Source organism: Triticum dicoccoides, chromosome 7A, assembly GCF_002162155.2.
Source record: "Triticum dicoccoides isolate Atlit2015 ecotype Zavitan chromosome 7A, WEW_v2.0, whole genome shotgun sequence".
Classification (NCBI taxonomy): Eukaryota; Viridiplantae; Streptophyta; class Magnoliopsida; order Poales; family Poaceae; genus Triticum; species Triticum dicoccoides.
This window is the reverse complement of record NC_041392.1, coordinates 727,766,960-727,789,305: the sequence shown is the minus strand read 5'-3', so window position 1 is coordinate 727,789,305 and position 22,346 is coordinate 727,766,960. Positions and strand designations below refer to the sequence as shown.

Genomic DNA, 22,346 nt, shown 5'->3' with positions numbered 1-22,346 from the left:
ACGGATTAGACGGAGCTCCGGCGTAGATCCCTGCCAGTTTCTCGGGGCGGCGAGGTTAGGTTTTCTTGACGTGCGCACGCAACGGCGATATTTGGTGTCAGGTTCTTCAGATCTATTAAAGGATTCAACGGCGATGACTGCGGCTCTGGGGCGCTTGTCCTTAGGGGCACGTGCACAAATACTTCCCAGCTGTCATTGACAAGGTCAGACCGGCTCCGGTAGGGAGCGGCGATAGCGGCGGCTCGTTCTGGCGGCGGCTGGTCATTCGGTGGTCCATGGACCTCGATGTAATTTTTATTACGCTTGAGGTGTTTTGTACTTCCGATTAATCTTTATAATTGAGTTGATCCTTTTTGCAAAAAGAAACGTTGGAAATATCCCGTGGTAGATCGAAATTGTCTCGAAAAATAACGTGGTAGATTCAAGAATCCTATTTTTTTTCCTTTTTCATTGTTTGCAATCTACACGAGTCGCCCCTAGAGTTTTCGTTGAATTGATCGATGGAATTGATCTAGCTAGCTTCTTCCGGGCTCATGTATCTATAGGAGTCTTTGGCTGGACACACACGTAGTGCTGATAGTAGAAAAATCAATCAAGCTGCTTCTATGGTTTGCTAGATTTAAATATACGTGTACGGCTTCAGATGAATTAGTTATAGTACTGTAAAACCAACAAAATAAGGAAAAGATGACATATAGTAAAAAATATCTGGAAAATGCTGGGTGTGCCACGGCACACCCGGCACACCCTCTAGGTCCGCCAATGTTCATAGACTGAGGGATCAGTCCGCAGACAAGGATGCGAGAGGCAGCTATCCAAAGCCATCTCTTACATTTCAAGCCGCGTTTCAGCAAGCCATGTATTTGGAGGACAAAAGTTCCTTACCACCATGATTTTTGAAACTTAGAAATCTGTCTACGAAACTAATCAAATGAACCGAACAGCCTCAACGTACCTCCCACTTCCGTGCTCTCCCCTCCCTACTCACGTACATGCAATGGCAAACATATGAGCATCTCCGATAGCTATATGTTTTAGGGCACAACCGTTTTTAGGGCATTCGGAGCCACAAAAGCCGTTCCAACTGCCCCCCTTGTAGTAAATTTTGCAAGAACGTTTTTATGGTAGCCCAACAAAATGGCAGCGCCGTCTGCAAATATATGGCAGTCACGCAGCAGCTGCAAACAAAAAAAGAGCTGCATGCAGCCCAAAAGCCTCATCCGAAACCTTCCTGCAGCCTCCCGCAACCGCAAACTCTCCAGTGTCACCGCCGCCACACCAAATCCGGCCAGATCCGGCCACCCCCGCCAACGCTGCACCACCTCGCCGCATGGATCCATCGCCTCCCTCTTCCAACCGGTCGCCCCGCCTTTGCATCACCCCATTTCACCGTCCTTGAGTCGTATCGCCCCGACGACCAGATCATGCTGCTACCGTCATCGCTCCGTGCTGCACCGCCGCACCCCCTCTTCCAATTTTCTGCCACGGCCACCATACCTATGCCGCCGAAACACGCATCAAACAACAAGACTGGATTACCGGCGTTCATCTGCAGGACTCCGTCCACTATGGAGCCGACCTACAGTGCAATAGCCAGCGCCATTGGCTCGGCACCTTCTCATTGGCGCGGCTCACTGCATGCGCCTTCGACATCACCTATTGGAGTTCATCGGTCCACTTATGAACATTGCATCCTGCGCGACGAAGAGGGCACCCGCACAGTTCTTGAGCAGAAGGACACCCGTGAGAGCAATGAGACGGCGATGGAGAGGTTCTCTGCGGAAAATCTGCACCTCGTGCAGGCGGAGGCGGTGTGGTTCTAGAGGGACAATGAGCTCAATAAGGCGGAGCGCATGATGGAGGATGATGCTGCCCCCTATAGGGTGATCAAGATCGAGTCCGATGACGAGAGCGAGGATGACGACAAGAGTGAGGATGGCGACGAGAGTGAGGATTTTAATACCTCTAAGGAAGAGACCATGGCGCTTTGTAACACTGTCAACACACGCCTGACGACGGTAATGATGAGTAGTATGTGCGCTGGAGTACTATTTTAAAAGTTTGAATGGTTGGATGTTTAAATTGTTGCATCTTGGAAACTACGAATGTTTGGGAGTTCGTATTGAAGTGTGTAATCTTATCAAGTGGTTTGGATGTTTGTTTGAGACGGATCCTTTTTGGTGCCCAAAAAAAAATCACATTTTGATGCCCCAAATTTTATTCAGAACATCTCTTGTGCCCTGAAATAGGACATCTATTAGAGATGCTCTAAACATCAATTCTGCAATTAATTGGGATGAAGTGGATGATCAACACGATGGTCATGCCTTGAACATGCACTACATGTATGTATTCGAGAAGAGTGGTATGAAATGATCCTTCCACTTGGATTTTAATCTGATTTAGATATGCTCTGTTTGATGGCTTGTCGAACGTGCAACGAACAAAAGTGTTAGTGCGTGAACACCTCATGTGCATCGACAGGAAAAGTTTAACCTTTCCCTAGTTCCTTTCATGTTTATGAAATGGACAGCAGAAGCAGGTGCAGGCCGCAACTTTTTGGTTGCATTTACTGGGTCTTGAACCCTGAACATCTTGTTTGTAAATTTATACACATAACCAGCTCATTCATCAGTCTGAACTGATGAAAAAAGGCGGACAATGTATTTCAACAATCACCTCACTTCTAGGTAGTTTTAGTTCTTAGATGTGGGATTGATGTAGGCTGCAAAATCTTTTTATTTTAATACTGCATTGGTAGGGTTTTAAAATCAAGACTTTTTTATTCGGATACCATATTTACTTCAAGCTCTAGCCAGTTGCTTCAAAATTCGAAACTATGAAAGAGGACCGGACAGTATACTGCAACAAGGGTACATCAGTGACGGCCTACCCCAATCAGACGGGTACAAGCTGAGCAGCTGATACCGCGGGCGGGCCATACGTCGCCGCCCTGGACCTCATCGCCGAGAACAGTGCCAAGCGCAATTAGCACCACACCCCATTTGTGCTTCCAAGATTTTAGGCTAGCTAGCTCAGCTCACATTCACACACACAGCCATATGCGAATACGACACACAACCACCAGGAGCAAGCACAATTGAGCAAGCGAGCAGCGCGCAGGCCGAGCTCAGCCTCGAGCTCACCCTGGCCGCCGACGTGGGTGTGGTGCCGCCGGAGGCAGGCTTTTTCCTCTGCGTCTACTGCTACCGCAGGTTCCGCACCTCGCAGGCACTCGGCGGCCACCAAAACGCGCACAAGCAAGAGCGCGCCGTCGCTAAGCGACGCCGGGATGCCGCCGCCGCGATGCGCCCCTCCCCTGCCAGGAAGGCTGCTGCTCGAATGCCGGAGGAGCCTGCTGGTGGTGTCATGGCGCACAAGGACGGCAGCAGCTGCCGGGAGAGCGACCCCGAGCTGGACTTGTCTCTCCGTCTGTAACAGGTCGGCCGAATGATCTCTGCTAAAATCCTTGCTCCACACCCCTTATTTCCAGTGCTAGGTACGTACTCCGTACATCATAGTCCGGCTATTTGGCGTGAACTCTTTGTTCCAATATCCAGTTGGGTATATATACTATGAAAAAAAGCTCATGTTGAGCATGCTTTGAATTCATCGGCTCTTAGTACTAATTATTTTTAAGTATTGGAATTAAATCTCTAGACCTTGCTGCTCCTTGGGATAACACAAAATCCCCAATTTCTCCGGCAGGTCCATGAAAAAAAAAAGAGGCACGTTGCTAAAACTGTCACCCATCCGAGCTACCTCTGGTGAAAGCTTACCACTCATCTACACTGAGACCGACGTGGTTGGATCAGTGGTTCCACCTTCTCACGACCTGACCTATCGGCACACTGTACGCCGGCGGCGACTGTTGAGCTCGTGACCCAAAAATTAGACAACCATATATGTTCATAGACAGTGGCGGACCCAGGGAAAAAATGAAGGGTGTGCACAATTTGAAAAAAATCTGCCTAATCTAAGTGTCATATCGTATATGGCAAAAGAATAACACAAATAGCTCAATCAAGTCTCACAATATTACGTTTCAGTAAATAATTTCAAATTTGCAAAATTACAATACAAATAATTATGAAAGAGACACAAGAATACCTTTGGTTTGCCCTTCAGCTGCAACCTTCTTTATTTGAACTCATGTTTTCAACAAAATGGACATAATATTACCAATCCTCTTTGTCTTGAGTTATGCAAGTACAACAAAACAAGAGGTGTCCAACAATTACAACAAAATGGTGACGGTTGTTCTGTTCAAAGGATAAATAGTTTTTATGTCATTAAACAAACAAGAATGTGGGCTTAAATGGACTGCAATGTCCTATTTTCACGGACTAGAGGGCAACTGATGCGGGTGATCCATGCATCCAGCTGGTCAATGGCAAGCATTTCGGGGCGGATGGCCGGTGGAGAAAGGAGGGGAAGGGACCGGGCGACAATGCGAGCGGCCGAGAGGAGGGAAGAACGGGGAGCGGCGATGTCCAAAACACAGACGAGCAGTCGAGACGGGTGATTAGGTTTGGATGGCTGGCTCCCGCATTTGTGTCCATGGACCGATCCTGATTTGTCCATGGACGAATGCGGGAGAAAATTTATGGGTCAACGTTGAAAATATCAAATCTTGTTATACCTAGATTTTCTTTCCCCTCTCGCAAGGCGATTAGGGAAAGCCTTCCTTCCTTCGATCTTCATCGGCGAGTCCGTGGATTTGCCTCCCCTTCGCCCGCCGCTCCGGCAGCCGGTGGAGGCGAGGGGATTTCTCGTGTCTCGAATCTCACTAATAGATAGGTATGATTTTAGTCCTCGCAGGGGCGGCGTTTGGACGTATGGCGGTGCTTCTTCATCGAGTCAGTCTTCCGGGCTACGACCCTCCTCAAGTTTGTCCGTTGGGACGGATTAGACGGAGCTCCGGCGTAGATCCCTGCCAGTTTCTCGGGGCGGCGAGGTTAGGTTTTCTTGACGTGCGCACGCAACGGCGATATTTGGTGTCAGGTTCTTCAGATCTATTAAAGGATTTAACGGCGATGACTGCAGCTCTGGGGCGCTTGTCCTTAGGGGCACGTGCACGAATACTTCCCAGCTGTCATTGACAAGGTCAGACCGGCTCCGGTAGGGAGCGGCGATAGCGGCGGCTCGTTCTGGCGGCGGCTGGTCATTCGGTGGTCCATGGACCTCGATGTAATTTTTATTACGCTTGAGGTGTTTTGTACTTCCGATTAATCTTTATAATTGAGTTGATCCTTTTTGCAAAAAGAAACGTTGGAAATATCCCGTGGTAGATCGAAATTGTCTCGAAAAATAACGTGGTAGATTCAAGAATCCTAATTTTTTTTCCTTTTTTTTTGTTTGCAATCTACACAAGTCGCCCCTAGAGTTTTCGTTGAATTGATCGATGGAATTGATCTAGCTAGCTTCTTCCGGGCTCATGTATCTATAGGAGTCTTTGGCTGGACACACACGTAGTGCTGATAGTAGAAAAATCAATCAAGCTGCTTCTATGGTTTGCTAGATTTAAATATACGTGTACGGCTTCAGATGAATTAGTTATAGTACTGTAAAACCAACAAAATAAGAAAAAGATGACATATAGTAAAAAATATCTGGAAAATGCTGGGTGTGCCACGGCACACCCGGCACACCCTCTAGGTCCGCCAATGTTCATAGACTGAGGGATCAGTCCGCAGACAAGGATGCGAGAGGCAGCTATCCAAAGCCATCTCTTACATTTCAAGCCGCGTTTCAGCAAGCCATGTATTTGGAGGACAAAAGTTCCTTACCACCATTATTTTTGAAACTTAGAAATCTGTCTACGAAACTAATCAAATGAACCGAACAGCCTCAACGTACCTCCCACTTCCGTGCTCTCCCCTCCCTACTCACGTACATGCAATGGCAAACATAAGAATATCCGATAGCTATATGTTTTAGGGTACAACCGTTTTTAGGGCATTCGGAGCCACAAAAGCCGTTCCAACTGCCCCCCTTGTAGTAAATTTTGCAAGAACGTTTTTATGGTAGCCCAACAAAATGGCAGCGCCGTCTGCAAATATATGGCAGTCACGCAGCAGCTGCAAACAAAAAAAGAGCCGCATGCAGCCCAAAAGCCTCATCCGAAACCTTCCTGCAGCCTCCCGCAACCGCAAACTCTCCAGTGTCACCGCCGCCACACCAAATCCGGCCAGATCCGGCCACCCCCGCCAACGCTGCACCACCTCGCCACATGGATCCATCGCCTCCCTCTTCCAACCGGTCGCCCCGCCTTTGCATCACCCCATTTCACCGTCCTTGAGTCGTATCGCCCCGACGACCAGATCATGCTGCTACCGTCATCGCTCCGTGCTGCACCGCCGCACCCCCTCTTCCAATTTTCTGCCACGGCCACCATACCTATGCCGCCGAAACACGCATCAAACAACAAGACTGGATTACCGGCGTTCATCTGCAGGACTCCGTCCACTATGGAGCCGACCTACAGTGCAATAGCCAGCGCCATTGGCTCGGCACCTTCTCATTGGCGCGGCTCACTGCATGCGCCTTCGACATCACCTATTGGAGTTCATCGGTCCACTTATGAACATTGCATCCTGCGCGACGAAGAGGGCACCCGCACAGTTCTTGAGCAGAAGGACACCCGTGAGAGCAATGAGACGGCGATGGAGAGGTTCTCTGCGGAAAATCTGCACCTCGTGCAGGCGGAGGCGGTGTGGTTCTAGAGGGACAATGAGCTCAATAAGGCGGAGCGCATGATGGAGGATGATGCTGCCCCCTATAGGGTGATCAAGATCGAGTCCGATGACGAGAGCGAGGATGACGACAAGAGTGAGGATGGCGACGAGAGTGAGGATTTTAATACCTCTAAGGAAGAGACCATGGCGCTTTGTAACACTGTCAACACACGCCTGACGATGGTAATGATGAGTAGTATGTGCGCTGGAGTACTATTTTAAAAGTTTGAATTGTTGGATGTTTAAATTGTTGCATCTTGAAAACTACGAATGTTTGGGAGTTCGTATTGAAGTGTGTAATCTTATCAAGTGGTTTGGATGTTTGTTTGAGACGGATCCTTTTTGGTGCCCAAAAAAAAATCACATTTTGATGCCCCAAATTTTATTCACAACATCTCTTGTGCCCTGAAATAGGACATCTATTAGAGATGCTCTAAACATCAATTCTGCAATTAATTGGGATGAAGTGGATGATCAACACGATGGTCATGCCTTGAACATGCACTACATGTATGTATTCGAGAAGAGTGGTATGAAATGATCCTTCCACTTGGATTTTAATCTGATTTAGATATGCTCTGTTTGATGGCTTGTCGAACGTGCAACGAACAAAAGTGTTAGTGCGTGAACACCTCATGTGCATCGACAGGAAAAGTTTAACCTTTCCCTAGTTCCTTTCATGTTTATGAAATGGACAGCAGAAGCAGGTGCAGGCCGCAACTTTTTGGTTGCATTTACTGGGTCTTGAACCCTGAACATCTTGTTTGTAAATTTATACACATAACCAGCTCATTCATCAGTCTGAACTGATGAAAAAAGGCGGACAATGTATTTCAACAATCACCTCACTTCTAGGTAGTTTTAGTTCTTAGATGTGGGATTGATGTAGGCTGCAAAATCTTTTTATTTTAATACTGCATTGGTAGGGTTTTAAAAGCAAGGCTTTTTTATTCGGATACCATATTTACTTCAAGCTCTAGCCAGTTGCTTCAAAATTCGAAACTATGAAAGAGGACCGGACAGTATACTGCAACAAGGGTACATCAGTGACGGCCTACCCCAATCAGACGGGTACAAGCTGAGCAGCTGATACCGCGGGCGGGCCATACGTCGCCGCCCTGGACCTCATCGCCGAGAACAGTGCCAAGCGCAATTAGCACCACACCCCATTTGTGCTTCCAAGATTTTAGGCTAGCTAGCTCAGCTCACATTCACACACACAGCCATATGCGAATACGACACACAACCACCAGGAGCAAGCACAATGGAGCAAGCGAGCAGCGCGCAGGCCGAGCTCAGCCTCGAGCTCACCCTGGCCGCCGACGTGGGTGTGGTGCCGGCGGAGGCAGGCTTTTTCCTCTGCGTCTACTGCTACCGTAGGTTCCGCACCTCGCAGGCACTCGGCGGCCACCAAAACGCGCACAAGCAAGAGCGCGCCGTCGCTAAGCGACGCCGGGATGCCGCCGCCGCGATGCGCCCCTCCCCTGCCAGGAAGGCTGCTGCTCGAATGCCGGAGGAGCCTGCTGGTGGTGTCATGGCGCACAAGGACGGCAGCAGCTGCCGGGAGAGCGACCCCGAGCTGGACTTGTCTCTCCGTCTGTAACAGGTCGGCCGAATGATCTCTGCTAAAATCCTTGCTCCACACCCCTTATTTCCAGTGCTAGGTACGTACTCCGTACATCATAGTCCGGCTATTTGGCGTGAACTCTTTGTTCCAATATCCAGTTGGGTATATATACTATGAAAAAAAGCTCATGTTGAGCATGCTTTGAATTCATCGGCTCTTAGTACTAATTATTTTTAAGTATTGGAATTAAATCTCTAGACCTTGCTGCTCCTTGGGATAACACAAAATCCCCAATTTCTCCGGCAGGTCCATGAAAAAAAAAAGAGGCACGTTGCTAAAACTGTCACCCATCCGAGCTACCTCTGGTGAAAGCTTACCACTCATCTACACTGAGACCGACGTGGTTGGATCAGTGGTTCCACCTTCTCACGACCTGACCTATCGGCACACTGTATGCCGGCGGCGACTGTTGAGCTCGTGACCCAAAAATTAGACAACCATATATGTTCATAGACAGTGGCGGACCCAGGGAAAAAATGAAGGGTGTGCACAATTTGAAAAAAATCTGCCTAATCTAAGTGTCATATCGTATATGGCAAAAGAATAACACAAATAGCTCAATCAAGTCTCACAACATTACATTTCAGTAAATAATTTCAAATTTGCAAAATTACAATACAAATAATTATGAAAGAGACACAAGAATACCTTTGGTTTGCCCTTCAGCTGCAACCTTCTTTATTTGAACTCATGTTTTCAATAAAATGGACATAATATTACCAATCCTCTTTGTCTTGAGTTATGCAAGTACAACAAAACAAGAGGTGTCCAACAATTACAACAAAATGGTGACGGTTGTTCTGTTCAAAGGATAAATAGTTTTTATGTCATTAAACAAACAAGAATGTGGGCTTAAATGGACTGCAATGTCCTATTTTCACGGACTAGAGGGCAACTGATGCGGGTGATCCATGCATCCAGCTGGTCAATGGCAAGCATTTCGGGGCGGATGGCCGGTGGAGAAAGGAGGGGAAGGGACCGGGCGACAATGCGAGCGGCCGAGAGGAGGGAAGAACGGGGAGCGGCGATGTCCAAAACACAGACGAGCAGTCGAGACGGGTGATTAGGTTTGGATGGCTGGCTCCCGCATTTGTGTCCATGGACCGATCCTGATTTGTCCATGGACGAATGCGGGAGAAAATTTATGGGTCAACGTTGAAAATATCAAATCTTGTTATACCTAGATTTTCTTTCCCCTCTCGCAAGGCGATTAGGGAAAGCCTTCCTTCCTTCGATCTTCACCGGCGAGTCCGTGGATTTGCCTCCCCTTCGCCCGCCGCTCCGGCAGCCGGTGGAGGGGAGGGGATTTCTCGTGTCTCGAATCTCACTAATAGATAGGTATGATTTTAGTCCTCGCAGGGGCGGCGTTTGGACGTATGGCGGTGCTTCTTCATCGAGTCAGTCTTCCGGGCTATGACTCTCCTCAAGTTTGTCCGTTGGGACGGATTAGACGGAGCTCCGGCGTAGATCCCTGCCAGTTTCTCGGGGCGGCGAGGTTAGGTTTTCTTGACGTGCGCACGCAACGGCGATATTTGGTGTCAGGTTCTTCAGATCTATTAAAGGATTCAACGGCGATGACTGCGGCTCTGGGGCGCTTGTCCTTAGGGGCACGTGCACGAATACTTCCCAGCTGTCATTGACAAGGTCAGACCGGCTCCGGTAGGGAGCGGCGATAGCGGCGGCTCGTTCTGGCGGCGGCTGGTCATTCGGTGGTCCATGGACCTCGATGTAATTTTTATTACGCTTGAGGTGTTTTGTACTTCCGATTAATCTTTATAATTGAGTTGATCCTTTTTGCAAAAAGAAACGTTGGAAATATCCCGTGGTAGATCGAAATTGTCTCGAAAAATAACGTGGTAGATTCAAGAATCCTAATTTTTTTTCCTTTTTTTTTGTTTGCAATCTACACGAGTCGCCCCTAGAGTTTTCGTTGAATTGATCGATGGAATTGATCTAGCTAGCTTCTTCCGGGCTCATGTATCTATAGGAGTCTTTGGCTGGACACACACGTAGTGCTGATAGTAGAAAAATCAATCAAGCTGCTTCTATGGTTTGCTAGATTTAAATATACGTGTACGGCTTCAGATGAATTAGTTATAGTACTGTAAAACCAACAAAATAAGGAAAAGATGACATATAGTAAAAAATATCTGGAAAATGCTGGGTGTGCCACGGCACACCCGGCACACCCTCTAGGTCCGCCAATGTTCATAGACTGAGGGATCAGTCCGCAGACAAGGATGCGAGAGGCAGCTATCCAAAGCCATCTCTTACATTTCAAGCCGCGTTTCAGCAAGCCATGTATTTGGAGGACAAAAGTTCCTTACCACCATGATTTTTGAAACTTAGAAATCTGTCTACGAAACTAATCAAATGAACCGAACAGCCTCAACGTACCTCCCACTTCCGTGCTCTCCCCTCCCTACTCACGTACATGCAATGGCAAACATATGAGCATCTCCGATAGCTATATGTTTTAGGGTACAACCGTTTTTAGGGCATTCGGAGCCACAAAAGCCGTTCCAACTGCCCCCCTTGTAGTAAATTTTGCAAGAACGTTTTTATGGTAGCCCAACAAAATGGCAGCGCCGTCTGCAAATATATGGCAGTCACGCAGCAGCTGCAAACAAAAAAAGAGCCGCATGCAGCCCAAAAGCCTCATCCGAAACCTTCCTGCAGCCTCCCGCAACCGCAAACTCTCCAGTGTCACCGCCGCCACACCAAATCCGGCCAGATCCGGCCACCCCCGCCAACGCTGCACCACCTCGCCGCATGGATCCATCGCCTCCCTCTTCCAACCGGTCGCCCCGCCTTTGCATCACCCCATTTCACCGTCCTTGAGTCGTATCGCCCCGACGACCAGATCATGCTGCTACCGTCATCGCTCCGTGCTGCACCGCCGCACCCCCTCTTCCAATTTTCTGCCACGGCCACCATACCTATGCCGCCGAAACACGCATCAAACAACAAGACTGGATTACCGGCGTTCATCTGCAGGACTCCGTCCACTATGGAGCCGACCTACAGTGCAATAGCCAGCGCCATTGGCTCGGCACCTTCTCATTGGCGCGGCTCACTGCATGCGCCTTCGACATCACCTATTGGAGTTCATCGGTCCACTTATGAACATTGCATCCTGCGCGACGAAGAGGGCACCCGCACAGTTCTTGAGCAGAAGGACACCCGTGAGAGCAATGAGACGGCGATGGAGAGGTTCTCTGCGGAAAATCTGCACCTCGTGCAGGCGGAGGCGGTGTGGTTCTAGAGGGACAATGAGCTCAATAAGGCGGAGCGCATGATGGAGGATGATGCTGCCCCCTATAGGGTGATCAAGATCGAGTCCGATGACGAGAGCGAGGATGACGACAAGAGTGAGGATGGCGACGAGAGTGAGGATTTTAATACCTCTAAGGAAGAGACCATGGCGCTTTGTAACACTGTCAACACACGCCTGACGACGGTAATGATGAGTAGTATGTGCGCTGGAGTACTATTTTAAAAGTTTGAATGGTTGGATGTTTAAATTGTTGCATCTTGAAAACTACGAATGTTTGGGAGTTCGTATTGAAGTGTGTAATCTTATCAAGTGGTTTGGATGTTTGTTTGAGACGGATCCTTTTTGGTGCCCAAAAAAAAATCACATTTTGATGCCCCAAATTTTATTCACAACATCTCTTGTGCCCTGAAATAGGACATCTATTAGAGATGCTCTAAACATCAATTCTGCAATTAATTGGGATGAAGTGGATGATCAACACGATGGTCATGCCTTGAACATGCACTACATGTATGTATTCGAGAAGAGTGGTATGAAATGATCCTTCCACTTGGATTTTAATCTGATTTAGATATGCTCTGTTTGATGGCTTGTCGAACGTGCAACGAACAAAAGTGTTAGTGCGTGAACACCTCATGTGCATCGACAGGAAAAGTTTAACCTTTCCCTAGTTCCTTTCATGTTTATGAAATGGACAGCAGAAGCAGGTGCAGGCCGCAACTTTTTGGTTGCATTTACTGGGTCTTGAACCCTGAACATCTTGTTTGTAAATTTATACACATAACCAGCTCATTCATCAGTCTGAACTGATGAAAAAAGGCGGACAATGTATTTCAACAATCACCTCACTTCTAGGTAGTTTTAGTTCTTAGATGTGGGATTGATGTAGGCTGCAAAATCTTTTTATTTTAATACTGCATTGGTAGGGTTTTAAAATCAAGACTTTTTTATTCGGATACCATATTTACTTCAAGCTCTAGCCAGTTGCTTCAAAATTCGAAACTATGAAAGAGGACCGGACAGTATACTGCAACAAGGGTACATCAGTGACGGCCTACCCCAATCAGACGGGTACAAGCTGAGCAGCTGATACCGCGGGCGGGCCATACGTCGCCGCCCTGGACCTCATCGCCGAGAACAGTGCCAAGCGCAATTAGCACCACACTCCATTTGTGCTTCCAAGATTTTAGGCTAGCTAGCTCAGCTCACATTCACACACACAGCCATATGCGAATACGACACACAACCACCAGGAGCAAGCACAATGGAGCAAGCGAGCAGCGCGCAGGCCGAGCTCAGCCTCGAGCTCACCCTGGTCGCCGACGTGGGTGTGGTGCCGGCGGACGCAGGCTTTTTCCTCTGCGTCTACTGCTACCGCAGGTTCCGCACCTCGCAGGCACTCGGCGGCCACCAAAACGCGCACAAGCAAGAGCGCGCCGTCGCTAAGCGACGCCGGGATGCCGCCGCCGCGATGCGCCCCTCCCCTGCCAGGAAGGCTGCTGCTCGAATGCCGGAGGAGCCTGCTGGTGGTGTCATGGCGCACAAGGACGGCAGCAGCTGCCGGGAGAGCGACCCCGAGCTGGACTTGTCTCTCCGTCTGTAACAGGTCGGCCGAATGATCTCTGCTAAAATCCTTGCTCCACACCCCTTATTTCCAGTGCTAGGTACGTACTCCGTACATCATAGTCCGGCTATTTGGCGTGAACTCTTTGTTCCAATATCCAGTTGGGTATATATACTATGAAAAAAAGCTCATGTTGAGCATGCTTTGAATTCATCGGCTCTTAGTACTAATTATTTTTAAGTATTGGAATTAAATCTCTAGACCTTGCTGCTCCTTGGGATAACACAAAATCCCCAATTTCTCCGGCAGGTCCATGAAAAAAAAAGAGGCACGTTGCTAAAACTGTCACCCATCCGAGCAACCTCTGGTGAAAGCTTACCACTCATCTACACTGAGACCGACGTGGTTGGATCAGTGGTTCCACCTTCTCACGACCTGACCTATCGGCACACTGTACGCCGGCGGCGACTGTTGAGCTCGTGACCCAAAAATTAGACAACCATATATGTTCATAGACAGTGGCGGACCCAGGGAAAAAATGAAGGGTGTGCACAATTTGAAAAAACTCTGCCTAATCTAAGTGTCATATCATATATGGCAAAAGAATAACACAAATAGCTCAATCAAGTCTCACAATATTACGTTTCAGTAAATAATTTCAAATTTGCAAAATTACAATACAAATAATTATGAAAGAGACACAAGAATACCTTTGGTTTGCCCTTCAGCTGCAACCTTCTTTATTTGAACTCATGTTTTCAACAAAATGGACATAATATTACCAATCCTCTTTGTCTTGAGTTATGCAAGTACAACAAAACAAGAGGTGTCCAACAATTACAACAAAATGGTGGCGGTTGTTCTGTTCAAAGGATAAATAGTTTTTATGTCATTAAACAAACAAGAATGTGGGCTTAAATGGACTGCAATGTCCTATTTTCACGGACTAGAGGGCAACTGATGCGGGTGATCCATGCATCCAGCTGGTCAATGGCAAGCATTTCGGGGCGGATGGCCGGTGGAGAAAGGAGGGGAAGGGACCGGGCGACAATGCGAGCGGCCGAGAGGAGGGAAGAACGGGGAGCGGCGATGTCCAAAACACAGACGAGCAGTCGAGACGGGTGATTAGGTTTGGATGGCTGGCTCCCGCATTTGTGTCCATGGACCGATCCTGATTTGTCCATGGACGAATGCGGGAGAAAATTTATGGGTCAACGTTGAAAATATCAAATCTTGTTATACCTAGATTTTCTTTCCCCTCTCGCAAGGCGATTAGGGAAAGCCTTCCTTCCTTCGATCTTCACCGGCGAGTCCGTGGATTTGCCTCCCCTTCGCCCGCCGCTCCGGCAGCCGGTGGAGGGGAGGGGATTTCTCGTGTCTCGAATCTCACTAATAGATAGGTATGATTTTAGTCCTCGCAGGGGCGGCGTTTGGACGTATGGCGGTGCTTCTTCATCGAGTCAGTCTTCCGGGCTACGACCCTCCTCAAGTTTGTCCGTTGGGACGGATTAGACGGAGCTCCGGCGTAGATCCCTGCCAGTTTCTCGGGGCGGCGAGGTTAGGTTTTCTTGACGTGCGCACGCAACGGCGATATTTGGTGTCAGGTTCTTCAGATCTATTAAAGGATTCAACGGCGATGACTGCGGCTCTGGGGCGCTTGTCCTTAGGGGCACGTGCATGAATACTTCCCAGCTGTCATTGACAAGGTCAGACCGGCTCCGGTAGGGAGCGGCGATAGCGGCGGCTCGTTCTGGCGGCGGCTGGTCATTCGGTGGTCCATGGACCTCGATGTAATTTTTATTACGCTTGAGGTGTTTTGTACTTCCGATTAATCTTTATAATTGAGTTGATCCTTTTTGCAAAAAGAAACGTTGGAAATATCCCGTGGTAGATCGAAATTGTCTCGAAAAATAACGTGGTAGATTCAAGAATCCTATTTTTTTCCTTTTTTTTTGTTTGCAATCTACACGAGTCGCCCCTAGAGTTTTCGTTGAATTGATCGATGGAATTGATCTAGCTAGCTTCTTCCGGGCTCATGTATCTATAGGACTCTTTGGCTGGACACACACGTAGTGCTGATAGTAGAAAAATCCAAGCTGCTTCTATGGTTTGCTAGATTTAAATATACGTGTACGGCTTCAGATGAATTAGTTATAGTACTGTAAAACCAACAAAATAAGGAAAAGATGACATATAGTAAAAAATATCTGGAAAATGCTGGGTGTGCCACGGCACACCCGGCACACCCTCTAGGTCCGCCAATGTTCATAGACTGAGGGATCAGTCCGCAGACAAGGATGCGAGAGGCAGCTATCCAAAGCCATCTCTTACATTTCAAGCCGCGTTTCAGCAAGCCATGTATTTGGAGGACAAAAGTTCCTTACCACCATGATTTTTGAAACTTAGAAATCTGTCTACGAAACTAATGAAATGAACCGAACAGCCTCAACGTACCTCCCACTTCCGTGCTCTCCCCTCCCTACTCACGTACATGCAATAGCAAACATATGAGCATCTCCGATAGCTATATGTTTTAGGGTACAACCGTTTTTAGGCATTCGGAGCCGCAAAAGCCGTTCCAACTGCCCCCCTTGTAGTAAATTTTGCAAGAACGTTTTTATGGTAGCCCAACAAAATGGCAGCGCCGTCTGCAAATATATGGCAGTCACGCAGCAGCTGCAAACAAAAAAAGAGCCGCATGCAGCCCAAAAGCCTCATCCGAAACCTTCCTGCAGCCTCCCGCAACCGCAAACTCTCCAGTGTCACCGCCGCCACACCAAATCCGGCCAGATCCGGCCACCCCCGCCAACGCTGCACCACCTCGCCGCATGGATCCATCGCCTCCCTCTTCCAACCGGTCGCCCCGCCTTTGCATCACCCCATTTCACCGTCCTTGAGTCGTATCGCCCCGACGACCAGATCATGCTGCTACCGTCATCGCTTCGTGCTGCACCGCCGCACCCCCTCTTCCAATTTTCTGCCATGGCCACCATACCTATGCCGCCGAAACACGCATCAAACAACAAGACTGGATTACCGGCGTTCATCTGCAGGACTCCGTCCACTATGGAGCCGACCTACAGTGCAATAGCCAGCGCCATTGGCTCGGCACCTTCTCATTGGCGCGGCTCACTGCATGCGCCTTCGACATCACCTATTGGAGTTCATCGGTCCACTTATGAACATTGCATCCTGCGCGACGAAGAGGGCACCCGCACAGTTCTTGAGCAGAAGGACACCCGTGAGAGCAATGAGACGGCGATGGAGAGGTTCTCTGCGGAAAATCTGCACCTCGTGCAGGCGGAGGCGGTGTGGTTCTAGAGGGACAATGAGCTCAATAAGGCGGAGAGCATGATGGAGGATGATGCTGCCCCCTATAGGGTGATCAAGATCGAGTCCGATGACGAGAGCGAGGATGACGACAAGAGTGAGGATGGCGACGAGAGTGAGGCTTTTAATACCTCTAAGGAAGAGACCATGGCGCTTTGTAACACTGTCAACACACGCCTGACGATGGTAATGATGAGTAGTATGTGCGCTGGAGTACTATTTTAAAATTTGAATGGTTCGATGTTTAAATTGTTGCATCTTGAAAACTACGAATGTTTGGGAGTTCGTATTGAAGTGTGTAATCTTATCAAGTGGTTTGGATGTTTGTTTGAGACGGATCCTTTTTGGTGCCCAAAAAAAATCACATTTTGATGCCCCAAATTTTATTTACAACATCTCTTGTACCCTGAAATAGGACATCTATTAGAGATGCTCTAAACATCAATTCTGCAATTAATTGGGATGAAGTGGATGATCAACACGATGGTCATGCCTTGAACATGCACTACATGTATGTATTCGAGAAGAGTGGTATGAAATGATCCTTCCACTTGGATTTTAATCTGATTTAGATATGCTCTGTTTGATGGCTTGTCGAACGTGCAACGAACAAAAGTGTTAGTGCGTGAACACCTCATGTGCATCGACAGGAAAAGTTTAACCTTTCCCTAGTTCCTTTCATGTTTATGAAATGGACAGCAGAAGCAGGTGCAGGCCGCAATTTTTTGGTTGCATTTACTGGGTCTTGAACCCTGAACATCTTGTTTGTAAATTTATACACATAACCAGCTCATTCATCAGTCTGAACTGATGAAAAAAGGCGGACAATGTATTTCAACAATCACCTCACTTCTAGGTAGTTTTAGTTCTTAGATGTGGGATTGATGTAGGCTGTAAAATCTTTTTATTTTAATACTGCATTGGTAGGGTTTTAAAATCAAGACTTTTTTATTCGGATACCATATTTACTTCAAGCTCTAGCCAGTTGCTTCAAAATTCGAAACTATGAAAGAGGACCGGACAGTATACTGCAACAAGGGTACATCAGTGACGGCCTACCCCAATCAGACGGGTACAAGCTGAGCAGCTGATACCGCGGGCGGGCCATACGTCGCCGCCCTGGACCTCATCGCCGAGAACAGTGCCAAGCGCAATTAGCACCACACCCCATTTGTGCTTCCAAGATTTTAGGCTAGCTAGCTCAGCTCACATTCACACACACAGCCATATGCGAATACGACACACAACCACCAGGAGCAAGCACAATGGAGCAAGCGAGCAGCGCGCAGGCCGAGCTCAGCCTCGAGCTCACCCTGGCCGCCGACGTGGGTGTGGTGCCGGCGGAGGCAGGCTTTTTCCTCTGCGTCTACTGCTACCGCAGGTTCCGCACCTCGCAGGCACTCGGCGGCCACCAAAACGCGCACAAGCAAGAGCGCGCCGTCGCTAAGCGACGCCGGGATGCCGCCGCCGCGATGCGCCCCTCCCCTGCCAGGAAGGCTGCTGCTCGAATGCCGGAGGAGCCTGCTGGTGGTGTCATGGCGCACAAGGACGGCAGCAGCTGCCGGGAGAGCGACCCCGAGCTGGACTTGTCTCTCCGTCTGTAACAGGTCGGCCTAATGATCTCTGCTAAAATCCTTGCTCCACACCCCTTATTTCCAGTGCTAGGTACGTACTCCGTACATCATAGTCCGGCTATTTGGCGTGAACTCTTTGTTCCAATATCCAGTTGGGTATATATACTATGAAAAAAAGCTCATGTTGGGCATGCTTTGAATTCATCGGCTCTTAGTACTAATTATTTTTAAGTATTGGAATTAAATCTCTAGACCTTGCCGCTCCTTGGGATAACACAAAATCCCCAATTTCTCCGGCCAGCTTGTATATATGATTGTTATGCTAACTATATTCTAAACAAAATCAAGATCTATATAAATTTAAAGTTTCCTACCCATTAGGAATCTAGAATAAGAACATCACAAAAATTTGGTGTTGAAAATAGAGTAGTAGGACGCATAATTAAAATAAGATAATCCAAGAGTAGAAGTTGCCATGCATCTCTTGCGCCTCATTCTCGACAAAGAATAATTTCATCCATACAAAATAGCCAAATAACACCGAACAAAACAACCGTCAATTTTTGTTATTATTGCCACCTTAATTCTCAGGCTAATTCTCATGAGGCTGGTCATAGTGGGGAGTAATTTATACTAGTGCCATACATATGATACTAGTCTAAGTTACTACCTTCATAGTGCAAAGTAACATAGTAGTAATATCATAGATGGCTTCATTTATTACCTTGTATACTCATCCTTTCTCGGAAAGCGCTATGTTACAGTAACATATTGTGTTACAGAAAATTGGAGTGGGTTGCAGGTGTCACGGGTGGCGAAGCGCGGTCGTGTGATGTCACCAAGATTAGATAGCGCCCGGGCTCAAGAAAAGGATGATGTAGCTTTCCATGGCATCATCGTCCATGACTCGCTAGGCCATCACTGGAGGCGGGGACAACACAGCTCACCGTGGTGTCATTGGCGGGGGAGAGCCAGGGGACTAGGACAAGGGTGTAGTTTGTCTGCAGGAAGAAGCCACGACCATTGGGTTTCAATCCAGCTGTTCGAGCTGATGGACTAAAAATATTTTTTTTAAAATTCCTGATATCTCAATTCCTGCAGCAACTCGCGGCATAACATCACTTCACATGGTTATACTCATTGCCTGCTCACACACGGTTGGTTTCTAGAAAGCATGTCGCAACAACACAAGGGGGAAAACCCAAAATTTGAGTCCTGAAGTTAAGGCAAAAATGACCCTAAAAAAATTAAGCCTAATATGACCCTGTTTCTCAACATAAAAAACGATAACACTAAGGTCAGATGTATAAATACTAATGCCGTTGCAAAAAAAAAATCGATTTTACGAGCAAAACGCAGTTGGTAGTGTAAATGGCACAGGGTGTGGCAAGTAGATGTTCTAGCTAAAGGCCATATGGTGTGTAGTTTACCCCTTGCTAATGAAAAGTAAAGCTAAACGGCGGCTAGCCTGGAGGAAGCAGGACAGGGACGGGATGGACGATGTGGTGGCTGAATGGCTCAGCCGCCGTGGCGAGGGAAAGAGAGTCTGATGAGCAAGCTGGCGACAATGTGGCGTTCGTTTCCGTTAAGCCTAACACACGGGTTTTCATCGGAATCTTGGTGAGTGCTTACTTTGTGCCAAACGAATGCTAATTAATAAGTCCTAGTACAAAGCTTCTAGTCCCCCCGATCAGGCATGGTACATGCCCTAAGCCAATCAGCCGAGTACACGGAATCTCTGTGACCTAATACCGGCCGTATACAAAACTAGCTGCGTCAAGCCGTCGTCTTTGTTTCCCTGGTCTAGACCTCACCTCACCCGGGAGAACAGTGCCAAGTGCAATTAGGCCGTCAGGATGTGCGCTTGGCTTAGCTTAGCTCATGCACACAGAAACCATATACGACACAAGGCCATAGACCAGCCAGGAGCGAGCACAGCTCGGCCTAGAGCTCACATTGACCACCATGGTGCCGGCGCCTGGCACACCGGACGGCTTCTTCCTCTGCGTCTACTGTGACCGCAAGTTCCGCAGTTCGCAGGCGCTCCGCGGCCACCAGAACACGCACAAGCATGAGCGCGCCGCCAGGCGCAGGCAGGACCGCGCAGTCGCGGCGGTGATGCAGGCACAGGACGTCTTATGTTCGGTGTCCGCGGTGAGGAAAGCTGGGAAGGCTGTTGCTGATTCTGTACGGAAGCAGGAAGACCCCTCAGGCGGCAATGAAGGCGGGAGCTCTTCGGAGCGCGGCCACGAGGTGGACTTGTCTCTCCGGCTATAACCTATCGATCAGCTAATATATGAAGAAGATTCATCTTATTTCCCGCTAGGTACGTCAGTGTCTAGCTACTTTGATTCGTAAAAAGAAAGGTTTCTATATCTACGGATGCATACAACCAATTTGGTCAACCGTTTTCTTTCAAGCTCATATTGGGCGTATTTTACTCTCAGCAGATCTTATAGTTGATTTTGTTTTGAAGGTCTTGGTATTAAATCCGTCGACCTTCCTCGTCCTTGAGATGACACAAAATATCACATATCGCCGGATTGTATGCCATTGGGTGCTAGTTACTTTGTGAGAAATATCTACATCAAACTAAGTCTAACAAGAAAATTTGGAAGTCCAAGATTCCACTAAAAGTGAAAATTTTCATGTGGTATCTTCGTAGGGGGTTGTGTTAACCAAAGACAATCTCGCACGACGCAACTGATAAGGGAGTAAGAAGTGTTGTTTTTGTACTCATGACGAGACAATCAAACACATCCTTTTCCAATGCAAGTTTGCACGTTCTACGTGGTCAGTCATCCAAATAGCGTCAAATTTGTATCCGCCCACAACTGTTGCCAATATTTTTTGTCATTGGTTGGACGGTATTTCAAATAGGTTCAAAACGCTAATAAGGGTGGGAGCGTATGCCTTAATTTGGTCGCTTTGGCTATGTACAAATGATTTTGTTTTTAATGGAAGAAATGCATCTCCTCTACAGGTTATTTTCCGGTGTACGCAATTGCTACGTATGTGGTCTATGTTACAACGACCGGAGAACCAACCGCTGTTCAAGGCGGTCTGTATGCGATTGAAGCAGGTGGCTATGGAGGGTTGTTTCCAACATGGGTGGCAACATAACCTTCGGATCGATCCACCACCTCCATCGACATAGGCATAGTGTCGGTCTATAGGGCTCTACTGTTGCCGATTTGTCGGTTTTTTTTCATCAATTTTTGTCAGACCTTCATATTGGGCCGTGTGCATCCTAGTTATGCAGAGGCCGGGTGTTACTCATAATACTTTGTATCCGCTTGATGCTACATTTCAGATAATAAAATCGCCCTTTATCGAAAAAAGTCTAAATATTTCCACGCCCAATTAAGGATCTCTAGTAAGGGTATCATGAAATAGGGGACTAGCTAGGCAGCCTCCCATTTTTGGATCTTCAACTGCAAAGAGATATCTTGAACTTCTGTGTGTCTTTAATCTCGCTATGTCGTAGTCTACGACTACTGATTGGAATGCAATAGTATTTGAAAGGAAATGAGATCACGCAAAAGCCAAACAGTTCCCTCTTGCGGAAGTTATTTTTAAGACATGAAAGGTGTTCAGAGAAGATTAAAGCATGTTTTAAAATAGTTTCATCGCATCAAATCATGTTCCATAAAAAGTATAATGTCATCAGCCAGGTCATACATAGGTATAGATAACGCATCATCCGCGATGTTCATGAACCTGGACCTGAACATCCTCCTTGATTAGCTCTATATATTTACGAGCAGTGGCGGACCCAGGGAAAAAATGAAGGGTGTGCACAATTTGAAAAAAATCTGCCTAATCTAAGTGTCATATGATATATGGCAAAAGAATAACACAAATAGCTCAATCAAGTCTCAAAATATTACGTTTCAGTAAATAATTTCAAATTTGCAAAATTACAATACAAATAATTATGAAAGAGACACAAGAATACCTTTGGTTTGCCCTTCAGCTGCAACCTTCTTTATTTGAACTCATGTTTTCAACCAAATGGACATAATATTACCAATCCTCTTTGTCTTGAGTTATGCAAGTACAACAAAACAAGAGGTGTCCAACAATTACAACAAAATGGTGACGGTTGTTTTGTTCAAAGGATAAATAGTTTTTATGTCATTAAACAAACAAGAATGTGGGCTTAAATGGACTGCAATGTCCTATTTTCACGGACTAGAGGGCAACTGATGCGGGTGATCCATGCATCCAGCTGGTC

The 22,346-nt window shown here is 47.5% G+C and overlaps 5 protein-coding genes across 7 annotated transcripts; all 5 read left to right on the top strand.

Annotated features, from left to right (window-relative positions):
- The first annotated feature begins 1,856 nt into the window (after window positions 1-1,856).
- Window positions 1,857-3,612, top strand: LOC119334070 (zinc finger protein 7-like). The gene is made up of 2 exons (XM_037606733.1): window positions 1,857-1,989; window positions 3,059-3,612. Exons 1-2 carry the CDS (start codon window positions 1,857-1,859, stop codon window positions 3,436-3,438), a joined length of 513 nt encoding a protein of 170 aa, XP_037462630.1. The 3' UTR covers window positions 3,439-3,612.
- Window positions 3,613-7,922: 4,310 nt separating this feature from the next.
- Window positions 7,923-8,514, top strand: LOC119328273 (zinc finger protein 7-like). The gene has a single exon (XM_037601288.1). The coding sequence runs from the start codon at window positions 8,002-8,004 to the stop codon at window positions 8,338-8,340; it is 339 nt and encodes a 112-aa protein (XP_037457185.1). The 5' UTR covers window positions 7,923-8,001; the 3' UTR covers window positions 8,341-8,514.
- A 4,391-nt stretch (window positions 8,515-12,905) lies between these two features.
- On the top strand, window positions 12,906-13,418 carry LOC119328267 (zinc finger protein 3-like). The gene has a single exon (XM_037601281.1). It carries the CDS (start codon window positions 12,906-12,908, stop codon window positions 13,242-13,244), a length of 339 nt encoding a protein of 112 aa, XP_037457178.1. The 3' UTR covers window positions 13,245-13,418.
- A 4,303-nt stretch (window positions 13,419-17,721) lies between these two features.
- On the top strand, window positions 17,722-21,408 carry LOC119334249 (zinc finger protein 7-like). 3 transcript variants are annotated; one of them, XM_037606851.1, is made up of 2 exons: window positions 17,722-18,142; window positions 21,093-21,408. In XM_037606851.1, the coding sequence occupies exon 1, from the start codon at window positions 17,801-17,803 to the stop codon at window positions 18,137-18,139; it is 339 nt and encodes a 112-aa protein (XP_037462748.1). In that variant the 5' UTR covers window positions 17,722-17,800; the 3' UTR covers window positions 18,140-18,142; window positions 21,093-21,408. The 3 variants fall into 3 exon arrangements, with proteins under 3 accessions (XP_037462748.1, XP_037462747.1, XP_037462746.1); XM_037606850.1 differs by lacking the exon at window positions 21,093-21,408 and adding an exon at window positions 18,912-19,192; XM_037606849.1 differs by lacking the exon at window positions 21,093-21,408 and adding an exon at window positions 18,892-19,191.
- Window positions 19,610-20,386, top strand: LOC119334069. Its single transcript, XM_037606732.1, has 2 exons — window positions 19,610-19,729; window positions 20,027-20,386. The coding sequence occupies exons 1-2, from the start codon at window positions 19,610-19,612 to the stop codon at window positions 20,384-20,386; spliced, it is 480 nt and encodes a 159-aa protein (XP_037462629.1).
- Window positions 21,409-22,346: the final 938 nt, after the last annotated feature.